This window comes from Bos indicus x Bos taurus, chromosome 28 (assembly GCF_003369695.1).
Source record: "Bos indicus x Bos taurus breed Angus x Brahman F1 hybrid chromosome 28, Bos_hybrid_MaternalHap_v2.0, whole genome shotgun sequence".
NCBI lineage: Eukaryota > Metazoa > Chordata > Mammalia > Artiodactyla > Bovidae > Bos > Bos indicus x Bos taurus.
In genome coordinates, this window is record NC_040103.1 from 26,496,659 (window position 1) to 26,509,924 (window position 13,266).

The following is a 13,266-nucleotide window of genomic DNA, read 5'->3' on the forward strand; positions in this document are numbered from 1 at the left end:
GGCCTGGGTTCGATCCCTGGTCAGGGGACTAGATCCTGCATGCCGCAACTTAGAGTTCACAAGCTGGAACTAAAGTCTCAGCATGCCTTGTCTGGAGATCCCACACACTGCAATGAAGATTGAAGATGCTGCGTGCTGCAGGTGAGACCCGGTGCAGCCAAATAAATAAATGGAAAAAAATAAATATTAAAATAAAAAAAAAGATGATGCTACTGCTCTTGGAAGCTTCCAGGCCTTCCTGAGGCTGGGCCAGAGGCATCTATTGAGGAGGTCCCTTCAGATGCACCTGGAGCTTGTTTCAGAGCTGCTTGTTCTCTACTTACCAAATTAAAGCTTTAAGGAGATTCATGCACCTCCAATTTATTTCTTTAGAAAACATTTTTTTGCAAATCTTCCAATCCCCTCTGAGAGCTCTGAGGGGAAAAATAAGCCACACTGAAGACATCCTAAGTTCCTACCACAATTATCTCAGTGAGCTCCTGCGGGAGATCGGCTACAACAAGCGAACAGGACAAAGCTATTTCCATAATGAAGGCGTGTGCAGCCCTCACCTACTTCACTGTGATTACAGCCCTCCTCCCTCCAACCTGGGCTGCAGAGGCTGTGGCCTGGTCTTCCGCTGGTCTGGGAGTCAGGAAACCATCCAAGTAACTAGGGTGGGCTGGAGAGAGGTAGAACGTAGAAGTGAGGAGATTCCGGCAAGGAACCACCACTGCCTCCATGTGCCCCTCTCTCCACCTGGTGCAGGGAGAACGCCCAGGGCATCCCACAGTGGAGCAGTCCTGGGATCAGCCAAGCACCTCTAGGAGCTGCTGGGCACTTGGGGAAAACTTGGAGGCAGGGGCATTCCCCAGTCTCCCCATGTCCCCCAGCCTGGGCAGCAGGAACTCACTGGGAAACACAGCCCAGGGCTGAAGTCTCTGTTACCTGGCCAGGTGTACAACAGACAGTTGACCATGAAGGCCGGGGGGATCTTAGTGCGTCAGTTTCTACATCTATCAAATGGGATGATCACCCTCTTGTCTTGGGCCTGCACATGAGCATTCCTGGTAAACTGCAAGATGCTTCCATGTGCAGAGTTATTACTGTCACTCTGTAGAAAGGAAGAGATATGTGTACAAAAGAATAAGTCAAAACAGCTGATCTAGGTTCTGGGAGCTGTTGCTGCTAAGGAATGTTGTCAGCCTTGCTGGAGGGGGGAAGACTAGGGGATCTGTCACCCTGTACTTCTCATTTTGGGGAGAGGCATTTCTTATACTACAGCCAGCAGAGATGCCCACTCACCCTGCTCTCCTGCTTGAGGAAAAGCCACCTTCTGGGGCAGGGGTTTGGGGAGGGTCAGAGAACCACCATGTGAAAGTGGAGAAGCAGCAGAAGCTTAGAGAAGGGACGCAAGTCTTTGAAAGATACAGTCAGGAAGTGAGGAAGCCAATGGCCAATACTTATCCTGACCTGCCTGCCTGCAGCTACCCACCCAGCTCTGGTCTTGACATTAGCCCAAACAAGTAGTCCTTTCTTGGTTACTGCCCCGTTTGGAAAAGCAGCAGACATCAGGAATGCCTCGAAGAACAAAAGGCAGCAGAGGAAGGGCCCAGCAAGGAGGGCCTGGCCAAGAATCAAGAGCTCAAGGCAAGACCCCGGTGCTCTAGAAAGTCAAAGTCGCTCAGTCGCATCTGACTCTGCCACTCGCTGGACTATACAGTTCAGTTCAGTCACTTAGTTGTGTGCAATTCTTTGCGACCCCATGGACTGCAGCACTCCAGGCTTCCCTGTCCATCACCAACTCCTGGAGATTGCTCAAACTCATGTCCATTGAGTAGGTGATGCTATCCAACCATCTCATCCTCTGTCATCCCCTTCTCCTCCTACCTTCAATCTTTCCCAGCATCAGGGTCCTTTCAAATGAGTCAGTTCTTCGCATCAAATGGCCAAAGTACTGGAGTTTCAGCTTCAACATCAGTCCTTCCAATGAATATTCAGGACTGATTTCCTTTAGGATGGACTGGTTTGATTTCTTTGCAGTCCAAGGGACTCTGAAGAGTATTCTCCAACACCACAGTTCAAAAGCATCAATTCTTTGGTGCTCAGCTTTCTGTAAAGTCCAACTCTCACATCCATACATGACTACTGGAAAAACCATAGCTTTGACTAGATGGACCTTTGTCAGCAAAGTAATGTCTATACAGTCCATGGGATTCTCCAAGTCAGAATATTGGAGTGGGTAGCCTTTCCCTTCTCCAGGGGATCTTCCCAACCCAGGGATCGAACCCAGGTCTCCTACACTGCAGGCATTTCAGGTCGATTCTTTACCAGCTGAGCCACCAGGGAAGCCCAAGAATACTGGAGTGGGTAGCCTATCCCTTCTCCAGAGGATCTTCCCGACCCAGGAATTGAACCAGGGTCTCCTGCATTGCAGGCGGATTCTTTACCAACTGAGCTATGAGGAAAGCCCTAGGTGGTCATGAGCTTTACAGTAAACAGGTGCTTCTGCTTAAAGACAGCACAAGTGCCCAAGTGGCCCGGGGGGTGCCAACCCAGGGGCCAGCAACTCAGTGATCCTGGTCTTGGGATGGCAAGTCTGAACCAGAGCCCACTCCCAGGGCCTTCCCAGAGGCCAGACAAGGGAAGCCCTCTCCAGGCATAGGGCTGAGTTTTAGAATCATGCACTCTTAGCCTGGCATTTCTGTGGTCTCACTGTGTAACCCCATGCTCTGTCATGACCTCTCTGAGCCTCAGTTTACACACCTGTAAAAGGATGGACCCCGAAATTCAGAGCTTAGCTGGTTCCCCCTCCCACTCAGCCAGAGCTTGAACCCTGCAGGCAGCATCCTTGATAGAAGGGAGGCTCATCAGTGCACCAGGCAGCACCGAACCACCAGAGGCCTGTTGCTTTTAATCTAATAGCATAATGCCTGCAAAAGAGCTTACAAAAATGAACGCATAACTGAAGGGGGTTATTATTAACCATCAACATTAGAGGCCACGTGAGAGAAGGCGACATGGAGCTGGAGATGGGCTTCCAGAGCCTGCCAAAGCAGCAGCAGGAAGAGCCAAGGAGGAGGGGCGCTGAGGGACCCTGTGAGTGCCAGGCTCTCCCTTGGAGGGGCTAGACAGCAGTTGGAGAGGATGCTGAGGTCTAATGAGACCAAGAGGTATGCAAGTGTTACCAAAGGAAGAAAGGAACCCCTCTTCCACCTCAGAGGAACCCAGCTTGCTGGGGTCTGCTGTTTGCAGGAGGCACACCTCCAACTCGGAGGGGGAGACCTCCTGCTTCCCTGAGGGGGAGAGCATTTGTACTGGAAGGTACAGAGAGGCTGTTCTGAACTTGTTTGCCCAGGGGCTCCTGCTTAATCATGGCAAAGAGCTCCTGTGAAGCCAGGGAGGGAGAGCCAGGAGCTCAGGCAGGAGTTACCACATAGAAGGTCTGAGCTGAAGGGTCGTAAAGGCAGCCAAGGCTGGCAGATGGAGACAAGAGGAGAGCTTGAGGTCCAAGGTGGCCCAACTAGTTCAGGGGTCGCGGTGTGAAAAGCCAAGACCTTCTACCTGACAGGTGAAAGCAAGTGTCCAGCTTGGCCCCTGGCAGGCAGCAGGACCTCATAAGAGTTACCTTTCTAGGCTCAATGCCCTGTACTCAGGAATCTCAGACCAGAAAGCCCAACCTTGCACTCTTGTCTATGAAACTCTGCCTCCAGAGCCCCATCCCTTGTGCCCTAGAAGACCCTGTGAGCCTCAATCCAGGCAAGGGAGCTCAGGACAGGCTCTGCAGACAGAGGAGGGGCAGGGCCATGGGCTGGGTCCACTCACCCACAATCTCATTCTCTTCCAGATTGATGTTCTCCAGCGCAGGCAGGGTGGTGAGCTGCTCGGGGAAGTCGTGGAACTGGTTCCGGGACAGGTCAATGGCCTTGAGGTGCTGCAGGGTGCTGACCTCATTGGGAAGGCGGTGCAGGAAGTTCCCTTCCAGGCGGAGTTCTGCCAGGTGGGAAGGAAGAGTAAGGAGGGGGGAAGTGGAAACAACCCAGAGACCACAGTGACTGCCTGGGCCAGGAAAGCAGTGAGGAAACCCAGATCCGAAAGAAGTCTTCCCAAAGGGCGAATTCCATAGTCATGCAAAAGGAGGGGTAACCCCAACCACTGCCACCCATCATTCCAGCTGGGTGCCCTGCTTTGGCTTTGGAAAGCAAGGCTCTCACCCCTGCTCAGGATGGCACATCTGGGGTCCTTCCTGAGGCTGGTTTAGGGGCTACAGAATCCTTGCATTGAGGTATCCAGAATGACCAGACAGGCTTTCCTTACTGCAGCTCAAACAGGCTCTTGATTTTGTTCCTCCCAGTCCCTCTCACCTGGACCACTCTGGCAGCCTCCTCCCTGGACTCTTGCCTCCAGCCTCTTTCCAATCAATGCTGCACAGTGGGACATATTTCACTTCATGAGCACAGCTCTGAGCTTGTAATTCTTCAGTGGATCCCCAAGGCCTCCTCCCCCAGGTAGCCCAGACCCTTTATGATTAGGCTGAGGATCTGCAGGTCCAGCACTCACACTCGGGTCCAGGCCCCGGCTGCCCTGGAACGTCCTCTGGGATGATCTTCACACAACACAGGAGAAGTCACACAACATCATCTTGCTGGACTCCACTGCGGTACTACAGAAGTGGTAACAGGAGCTCCTTTTTCCTTTGTTACTCACTATGAGTCCCAGATGCCACCGGGAGCGCATACTTATTGTCTCATTTGATCCTCAGAACAGCTCTGCAAGATTTGTCTTACTCTGTTCCATTTGATGGAAGCAGAAATGGTGACTTAGAGAGGTTAAGCAATTTGCCAAGATTACACCTCCAGGTGGCAGAGAAGCCAGGATTGGGATGGCCTGGATGTCCTGGCACTGGTCACCAAACATGGGATAAACGTGACCAAGGTGACAGGAGACAGGTGTGAATATTTAATGAGTGATGCTATGTCCTAGGCAATGTATTAGTTGTTCATGAAATCTCACAAATATCTCCCAATTTATGGATGAGAGCACTGAGGATCACAGAGGTCAAATAACCTGCCCAAAAGCACACACACTTGGCAGATCCCAACTGGTGGTCAGATGTTATATCCCCACGTTCCCTGAGATTCACGGATAAGAGAAGGAAGGGAGGGATGGAATGACAGTCCCATTTCCTCAGGGAAGTGGGGTCCGGGAGGGGTCCATCCAGGCACTGATATCAGGTCAGGGCTGAGTGAAGCCTTCAGGGAGCAGAGCCTCTGGGGGAGGCTGGAGACACCTCCGTGAGGAGCACAGTCTGTGAGTCCTGCTGGGGAGATGTGCCTGGGATCAGCCAGGGGCATCTCCGCAGTTGAGAAGCTGAAAAGCTTTTCATCTGACTGACAGCGTTTTAATGAAAGCACGGCATGCCCTGCCAGCTCTATTTCTTTGCTGTTCAATAGCTTTTCTCCACATCTCTGTCTTGCTGCATTCATGACTCAAAGGCTCTTTAAATTCCTTGCCATCATGTGTGGCTACAATGAACATCATCCCCAGGCTTTTGCATCATCATATCCTCTCCTCTCAGGGTTGGGGGAGAAGCGGGAGGGCAGGGATCTTCTGTTCAGGCTCAGAGCTGTGGGAGGCTTGCTCTTCCAAGCTTTACAAACCAACGTCAACAACCCAGGTGTCAGAGGGTCAAGACTGCTCCCTCATCAATGAAGTTAATTAAAAAGCCCAAGTCAGGACTTCCCTGGTGGCCCACTGGTTAGGTGTACGCCTGCCAATGCAGGTTCAATTCCTTCTCTGGGGTGATCCCACATGCCTCGGGGCAACGAAGCCCATGCACCACAACTACTGAGCCTGTGCTCTGGAGCCCGTGAGCCACAGCTACTGAAGCTCAAGTGCCCCAGAGCCCATGCTCTGCAACAAGAGAAGCCACCACAATGAGAAGACTGTGCACCACACCTGGAGAGTACCCCCACTCGCCACAACTGGAGAAAGCCCACACACGGAAAGAAGACCCAGCACAGCCAAAAATAAATAAGTAAATAAGTAAATAAAAACTTCAGAAAAAACTCCAAGACAAACAAGGCATTCCTGTTTCAGCAATGTTTGCTCAAGAACCACTCTGAACAGCAGGTTCTTCTTCCTAAGCTCTTTTTCTCCTCATGACTTTTTGGCTTGATTCCATCTGGGTGAACCCCATTCTAGAAAAGGGCAACTTTTACTCCTATCAAATTACAGATTATTTGCTCATTAGGTGGTCCATCCCAAAAGTACAACAGATCCTCCTGACACATGCTATCTGGATACCTCAGGTCCTCTTGGGAGGAGCAGACAGGATCAGGGCAGGACGGCACAGGGGACGGATTACATAATGATCAATAGAGCAAACCGTCTTGAATACTCACCACATGCTGGTACCCTCTTTTCAATGTTACCATGTTTCACCTCAACTTAATCCTTAACGATGACCCACTGAAGTGGTGTAGAATGGATCGCATCATATAGATCGGGACATTAAAAACAGCAGAGCCAGGTTCTGCCCTGAGGCCAGTGTGGCTCTAGGTTCTGCAATTGTAGTCATGCCACTTACTGACTCTCCACACCCTCCTGACACACACAGGGTCGCCTGGCTAGCTACCATGGACAACGCTTGCAGTTGGTTTATTCGGGAGAAGCTTCAGAAAGATGTGCTACTTAAAATTAGATGTTCTTGCTGAAATTTACTATCATCAAGGGAGATTATTGTTGTCACTGTTTTAATATTTTCCCCACTCTGTGCACAGCCCTCCTGGGCCATATTTGTGTTGGGTTATCTTCTCAAGAAGATTCAGGTCTAGTCCTCCATCACCAATGAAGACAGCAAGTCACCTAGCACTCAGGCATGTGAACAGTGCCGATAACTATCACAGACACTCAATGCTATCCCAACTGTAAATACAAGATTTTGTTGTTTGAAGCCACTGAGATTTAAAATTAAGTTATATCGCTCAGTCGTGTCCGACTCTTTGCAACCCCATGGGCTGTAGCCTACTAGGATCCTCTGTCTATGGGGTTTTCCAGGCAAGAGTACTGGAGTGGGTTGCCATTTCCTTCTCCAGGGGATCCTCCTGACCCAGCAATCGAACCCGGGTTTCCCACATTGTAGGCAGACGCTTTACCGTCTGAGTTCCTAATGCAAAACTGAGGCTTCCCTGGTAGCTCAGATGGTAAAGAATCCACCTGCAATGCAGGAGACTCCGGGTTGATCCCTGGGTTGGGAAGATGCCCTGGAGAAGGGAATGGCAATCCACTCCATTATACTTGCCTGGAGAATTCCACAGACAGGAGCCTGGCAGGCTACAGTCCATGGGGTCGCAAAGAGTTGGACAAAACTGAGCGACTTTTACTTTCACTTTAATCCAAAACTGGCCTGTCGTAACCAATACAGTTTGTTTCACTTTAAACGCATCTACTGATAAAAGGCAATGTGTGCTCATTGTAAAAATAGAGACATCAGAAAAACATGGAACACGGAAAATGAAAATCCTGTTTCCACCCCTAGAACCACAGTTGTCTGGTATTCACTAGTCTATATTTTTCTATGTACATACTAATAGATAGATGGATGGATAGATACTATTTTAAAAAAACAAATGGAGGAGGACTTCCCTGGTGGTCCAGTGGCTAAGACTCCATGCTCCCAATGCAGGTAGCCCAGATTCAATCCTTGGTCAGGGAACTAGATCCCACATACCATAACTAAGAGCTTCCATGCCACAGCTAAAGATCCCACATGCCTCACTAAGCCCCAGTGCACCCAAATAAATAAATATTTTTAAAAAATGGAATCATAGCCTATATGCTCTTTTGATTCCTGCTTTTTTACTCAATAAAGCCAAGGCAGGTTTCCAAATCATCGCTTGGTGTATCCTCCTCTAGAGATCACTGCTGTCAAGACTGAGACTTGGGGCTACAAAATCACACCCCTGCCCAGCTTCTTGTTCCCCAGGGAAGGTTGCTCTCTGAAGCCCAGCCCTTTTTTCAGCTCCAGGGTCTAAGGCGATGCTCAGCTGCAAGAAGGAGGAGCTGAGTCGGCCTGAAAGGCAGCCTCCCCACCAGCTCAGAAGCATCATTGAAAAGCAAAAGGCGCAGAGGGAACTGTGGCTGGAAAGCAGGGTTTGCACCCTTGGCGTTCAGCTCCTTGGTTGCATTAGGGTAATCGGAGGGGCTGTGCTGAAACTGGCCAGGAAGGGAAAGCTTTCCATTACTGATCTTCAAAGGGGGCCCAGATCTGCACTAGAAAGGCAGTGTGAACCCACGCCAGTGAGTCAGGCTCCTGCTGGGTTAACAAAGTATTGAAGTGCTGGGATTGGATGGGGGAGGGGGTTCCAGGCAAGAGCTCTTATGCCAGATGCCCAGTCTTTCAGGATATGGGGCTTGAAACTAAAAGGAATAATGATGGCTAACATCTAAGGAGCAGCACTCTGCTCCAGGCACTAGTTTTCTGGGGTTTACACACAATCATCATTTTCATTTTACGATCATCTGCTACCTCCAGTTTACTGAGAGATGAAATAACTTGTCCAAGGTCACACAGAACCCCACCCTCTCCCCTAGCTAATCTGACTCTCCTCTCCCAACCCCCAAGCTAGGATGCAAACCCCAGCCAGCTTCCCCACGAGAAGTGGGCCTTCTTTTTCTAGTTTTGCGTGCCTAGTTCCTGCTGCACTTGTCCTCAGAGTAGATCCTCAGCAAGTCTCTGCTTACTTAGTGGTGCATGAATGACGGGCTAAAAACCAAGAGGAGCTGGTACTGACCTAACTCGTCATGTGTCCTTAGGCCCATCCTTTCCCTGAACAGCCTCCATGAGAAGGTCCTCCCTGCCCATGCACGGCTGTGAGAATGATTTGTGAGTCTTGTGAAAAGCAGGATGTGTGGCAAAATATAGACATTTATTAAGCACCTACTGTGTGCTCGGTCCTGTATTTGAACATGAAAAGGATAATCTCTGAAAAGTAAAAGCACTCAATAAATGGAACTGTTTCTGTTAGAGGGGTATGAGATCCACAAGACTTAATTACTGGATTATGGAGCTTTCTGTGGGGAAAAAAAATTAAAAGCTAACATTAAAGGCAAGACTCAAAAGATAAAAGAAGAGAAGGTGGTTGCTGCTGGGACATGTGGCTTCCAGGAAAATCAATCAGACTTTCACAATTATGCCCAGAGTCTCAATGCCCTCTTGGCCCAGGGAGCTATATTCAAGGAGCTCCGCATATTTCTTCCTGCTGTTTTGTGCCAGGGTTCAGAGTCAAACAACCTGGGCTCTGAGGACAGACAGGGGCTCTGGGAGAACTTCCTCTATCTCACTCCCCAGGCTGTCCCCCGCCTGAGAGCAGACAGGCCTGACATTCCCTTATTTACTATCTCTTCTGAACTGTGGTTTCTAGTGTTGGCTAGATGGATCTCTCCTTCCCCCAAGCTCCTCTTATTACTTCTGCATCATCCTTTAATTGTCAGGGCTGATTCAGGGGCCTCAGACTGACCCCAGGGGAGAGACAAGCCCTGCCGATTCCATTAAGGGACAGATGTGGCTAGCCTGTAGTAATTACTCAGCCTGGTGGAAAAGGAATGTGCCAGCTCCAAAAATACCCGCCCACTGAGGATCAATCAGCACCTTGGCTGCTGGGACCCTGCATCATTGAGCAATTACTATTCTGCCTGCAGGGCAGAGTCAGCAGGTTGGGTGGGACAATGATTGTCCTTCAAATGGCCCATACTCAGCACTGAAGATGCTTCGCACAGAGACAATTGCTACCTGTAGGGGACAGAGAGGAACAGAGTGAAGTTTCTGAAAGCCACATCCACTTCTTGGAGAAAACTCTTCTAACTGATGAGTCTGGGACAGACTAAACTGAAGTGCTAATTGTCCCACCCCCATGAAAAGGATAATGTGGGTCTCACTGTACCTCAGTGTGGAGCTGGGGGTGCTAAGTGCCCAGGGAATTTGGGTCCAGTGTTATTAGTCACTTGTTCATGCCCTTGCCAGGCCCAGAACAGGTGCTCAGGAGAAGCCAGTGAACTGAGCTGAAGAGCAGGCTGTGAGACTGAATATACACACAGACAATGGCCAGACCAAGTATAAAAATAGATCTGTGACCCACAACCTGCAGCATCCTGTCCAGGAAATCGTCCGGTTAGTAAAGCAACCACCCAGGAAGCTAGCCTTCTGTTAAGTCAGACTTGGAGGCAGTCAGACTACCATCTCCATCAACTATCCAGGAAGCCAAATAACATCCTCTGTAACAGTTGGCCTCAAATGGCCAGAACTTGATTACTGAGTTTCCCTAATGTTTATCCCAATATTCCATTTAGGACCAAGAGGAGACAGCCAGAAGTACATCCTAAGCAATCACACAGGAGGCCCTGCAGCCAGCTGGCCCGCCTGCCTCCAGCTTCCCTGGGCTCCCAGCCTGCCTTCAGGCACACCTGAAGCCTTCTCCCTTTCATCCACTATAAATCCTTCCCACTCCTCTGTCTGCCTTTGACTCCCTGCTAAATCCAAGTGACAGTGGCTGAATCCCTGGCTAGAGCAAGCTCTGAATGAAACGCCTCTGCTGGTTCTCACTTGGATGGTCTTTGTCTGTTTCTGCAGGTGTGTCTTGGACACCTCTGGCCTGGCAGACTCAGGATACACTCAATAAAAAGACCTGAATGACTTGCATCGGGAGGAAGTGGAGAGATGGGAACATGGGAGGAGGAGACAGGCCAGAGGAGCCACAACCAGACTTAGGGACCCACTCTCAGCAGAGCCTACTTGCCCTTTGGACAGATACGATCTGTGCCATTGTCCATCTCAGATCTTGCTTTTTCCCACTATAAGTTGGGTGAAAGATGTCAAGGGGATGTAACCATTAAAGACAACCCTGGTGGCCCAGTGGTTAGGACCTAGCACTTCCACTGAAGAGGGTGGCGGGCGGGGCACAAGTTGGATTCCTGATTGGGGAACTAAGATCCTGCCTGCTGCATGATGTGGCTAAAAAATAAAGTGAAAAAAAAAAAAAAGACCATCCAACTTCAAACGGGCCATGACTCCAGCAAAAGAAGTGTCCAGAGTACCCACGGGAGACCACTTGACAGGCACAGGCATGGAGTAAGCAGGCCGCTCTCTCCCCAACACTGAGGCAGCCAACCTTCTCTGTCAAGAACCCACAAGAGGATGCTAGCAGGAGATGAGGAGCCCAGAAAAGCCTATTCAAGCCTCCTTGTCACACTTGAAAGGAAAAGGTTTTTCTATTTGAAAGAGAAACCAGAATAAAGGTTGGGACCCAGAGCCATCACTGTGGAAGCCAGGTGAGTCTCTCCGCTCCAGCCCCTCTATTCCTGGTCACCCTCCCTGGGCCCACTGCTGCCTCTGTGAAATCCAATCGCTGGGCACACCGGGGCCTTCTCTTTGTAATCCAAGGCAGTATAGGGGAGGCAGGAGTACCAGAGCACAGGAGGGAGGGCAAACAGCATCCTTCTACAGACCTCTGATGGAAGGGTATCATGGTAAGTACATTTTTACGACTGACTCATGGAAGGGTATCATGGTAAGCATATTTTCACAACTGAGGCACAAATGTAGGGCCCCTGAGTGTATTTCTCTGGTACTTGCTGCTGTGTCCCCAGGAAAGGGCCTGCTCACTCATTCCACAAGGTGCTGCCAAATGTCAAGTCCTCTCCAGGAGGCCCCTGAGCTAACTAACGCAGGTGGTCTGGAAAGGCAATCCCGCCTGCGGAGTGGGTGACGTGAGTGTCCTGCTAGAAGACCTTGGACACATCACTTCTTTCCCTGACCTTCCTTTTCCACTGTGAGATGAGATGGCAGAAACAGCTCTAATATTTTATGGGAGATTCTCTCAACTGGCTAAGTCTAACTTGCAAAATGTTTTTACGTTAAAGTAAAAATGGATAAATTTCACATAAAGATTCATCTTTCTAGCTTCAATTGAATAAAATAATCAGAACAATCCCAGGGACATTCCTGATGGTCCAGAGGTTAAGACTCCACACTTTCACTGCAGGAGGCACAGGTTTGATCCCCAGTTGGGGAGCTAAGTTCCCACATGCTGCCTGATGTGGCCAAAAAATAGAAGAAGGAAAAAAAGAACACTCCCGTGGCACGTCTGGCAGAAGCTGAGCAGGGCAGGTACCAGTTGGCCACAGTACCCATCACTCCTTCTGATCATTACCAATCTGAGTCACTCATAACTTACATGCTAGTCTCTTTGGCATTTCAGTTCAGTTCAGTTTGGCATTTGCGTTGGTCTAAACTATGGTCTCAATTTTGGCTGCCAGCACTTTAGAACGATTGATTTAGGTTTTAACAGGTGCCTCTACCCAGACCCACACCCAGACATTCTGATTCAGTGGGTCTTGGGGTAAAGCCGAGGCAAATCAATTCTAATTTCAGCCAGGCTGACAGTTGCTGGTCCAAGGGCCCCCTTGGCTGGAAGGACCCATCTCACCTGTGTAAAGAAGCAGCCACCAGAAAAGGAAGGATGGTAAAATGGTCCTGGTGAAAACCATCCACAGATGCTCCTGGGGAAACATGTCTTGCCCTGGGATTCCTTGACTCACCCCTCATCATAAGCATTTTAATATTTTAAACACAAATGCAATGAGCTTTGTGAGCTTCAGTCAGAAACGACCACACAGATCAATCCCTCCTCCCGGCCCTTGTGTCTGCACCCAGCCCAGGTCCCGCCTGTAGCTTTCTCCCGAGCCACTGTCCAAGCTGCTTTCTGTCTCTGGCCCAGGTTTGCCAATTCATGCTTCCCTCTCCTCTCTGGGCTCCGCCAGAGTCCACATCTCCTAAGGGAAGCTGCAGGAAATAGGCTGTTCAGGTCCCTCAGATTCCATCAGCAGCATTTTACATACTGGTTTCTCTAAACAGACTCTAAGACCCCTTTCATGCCCCTAACAGATAGAGAATTCCAGAAGGCAGGAATCACCTCTTCTGTGCCCTTCCCAATTCTCTCTCCCACCCCACCATTTCACAAACACACACCAAGCCCCCAGGCTGCAGTTCCACCCCACAGGTCACTGGGCTGAGCAGCAGTGAACTCCCGCAGAAGGATGAAGGAGCAGGGAGTGGACACGCAGTGGCCACTGCATTCTGCTCCTCCATCTGGAGGAGAAATTTCATATGCATCATAACGCCCACCTGTCAGCCTCCTGCTCATCTCTCTGCCAAGCACCCAAGTCCACTTGCTCTGCGTGTGCACAGCAGAGAAAACAACATCCCTGACATGTCACTCCTGAACTGAA

General features: G+C 50.0%; 1 protein-coding gene across 3 annotated transcripts in view; it reads right to left on the minus strand.

Annotated features, from left to right (window-relative positions):
• LRRC20 (leucine rich repeat containing 20) overlaps window positions 1-13,266 on the minus strand; it is a 70,457-nt gene that overhangs the window by 20,045 nt on the left and 37,146 nt on the right. For all 3 annotated transcript variants that reach the window (XM_027530667.1, XM_027530669.1, XM_027530668.1), the window contains one exon: window positions 3,805-3,972. In XM_027530667.1, coding sequence (XP_027386468.1) covers window positions 3,805-3,972 — 168 coding nt within the window. The remainder of the gene's footprint in view (window positions 1-3,804; window positions 3,973-13,266) is intronic.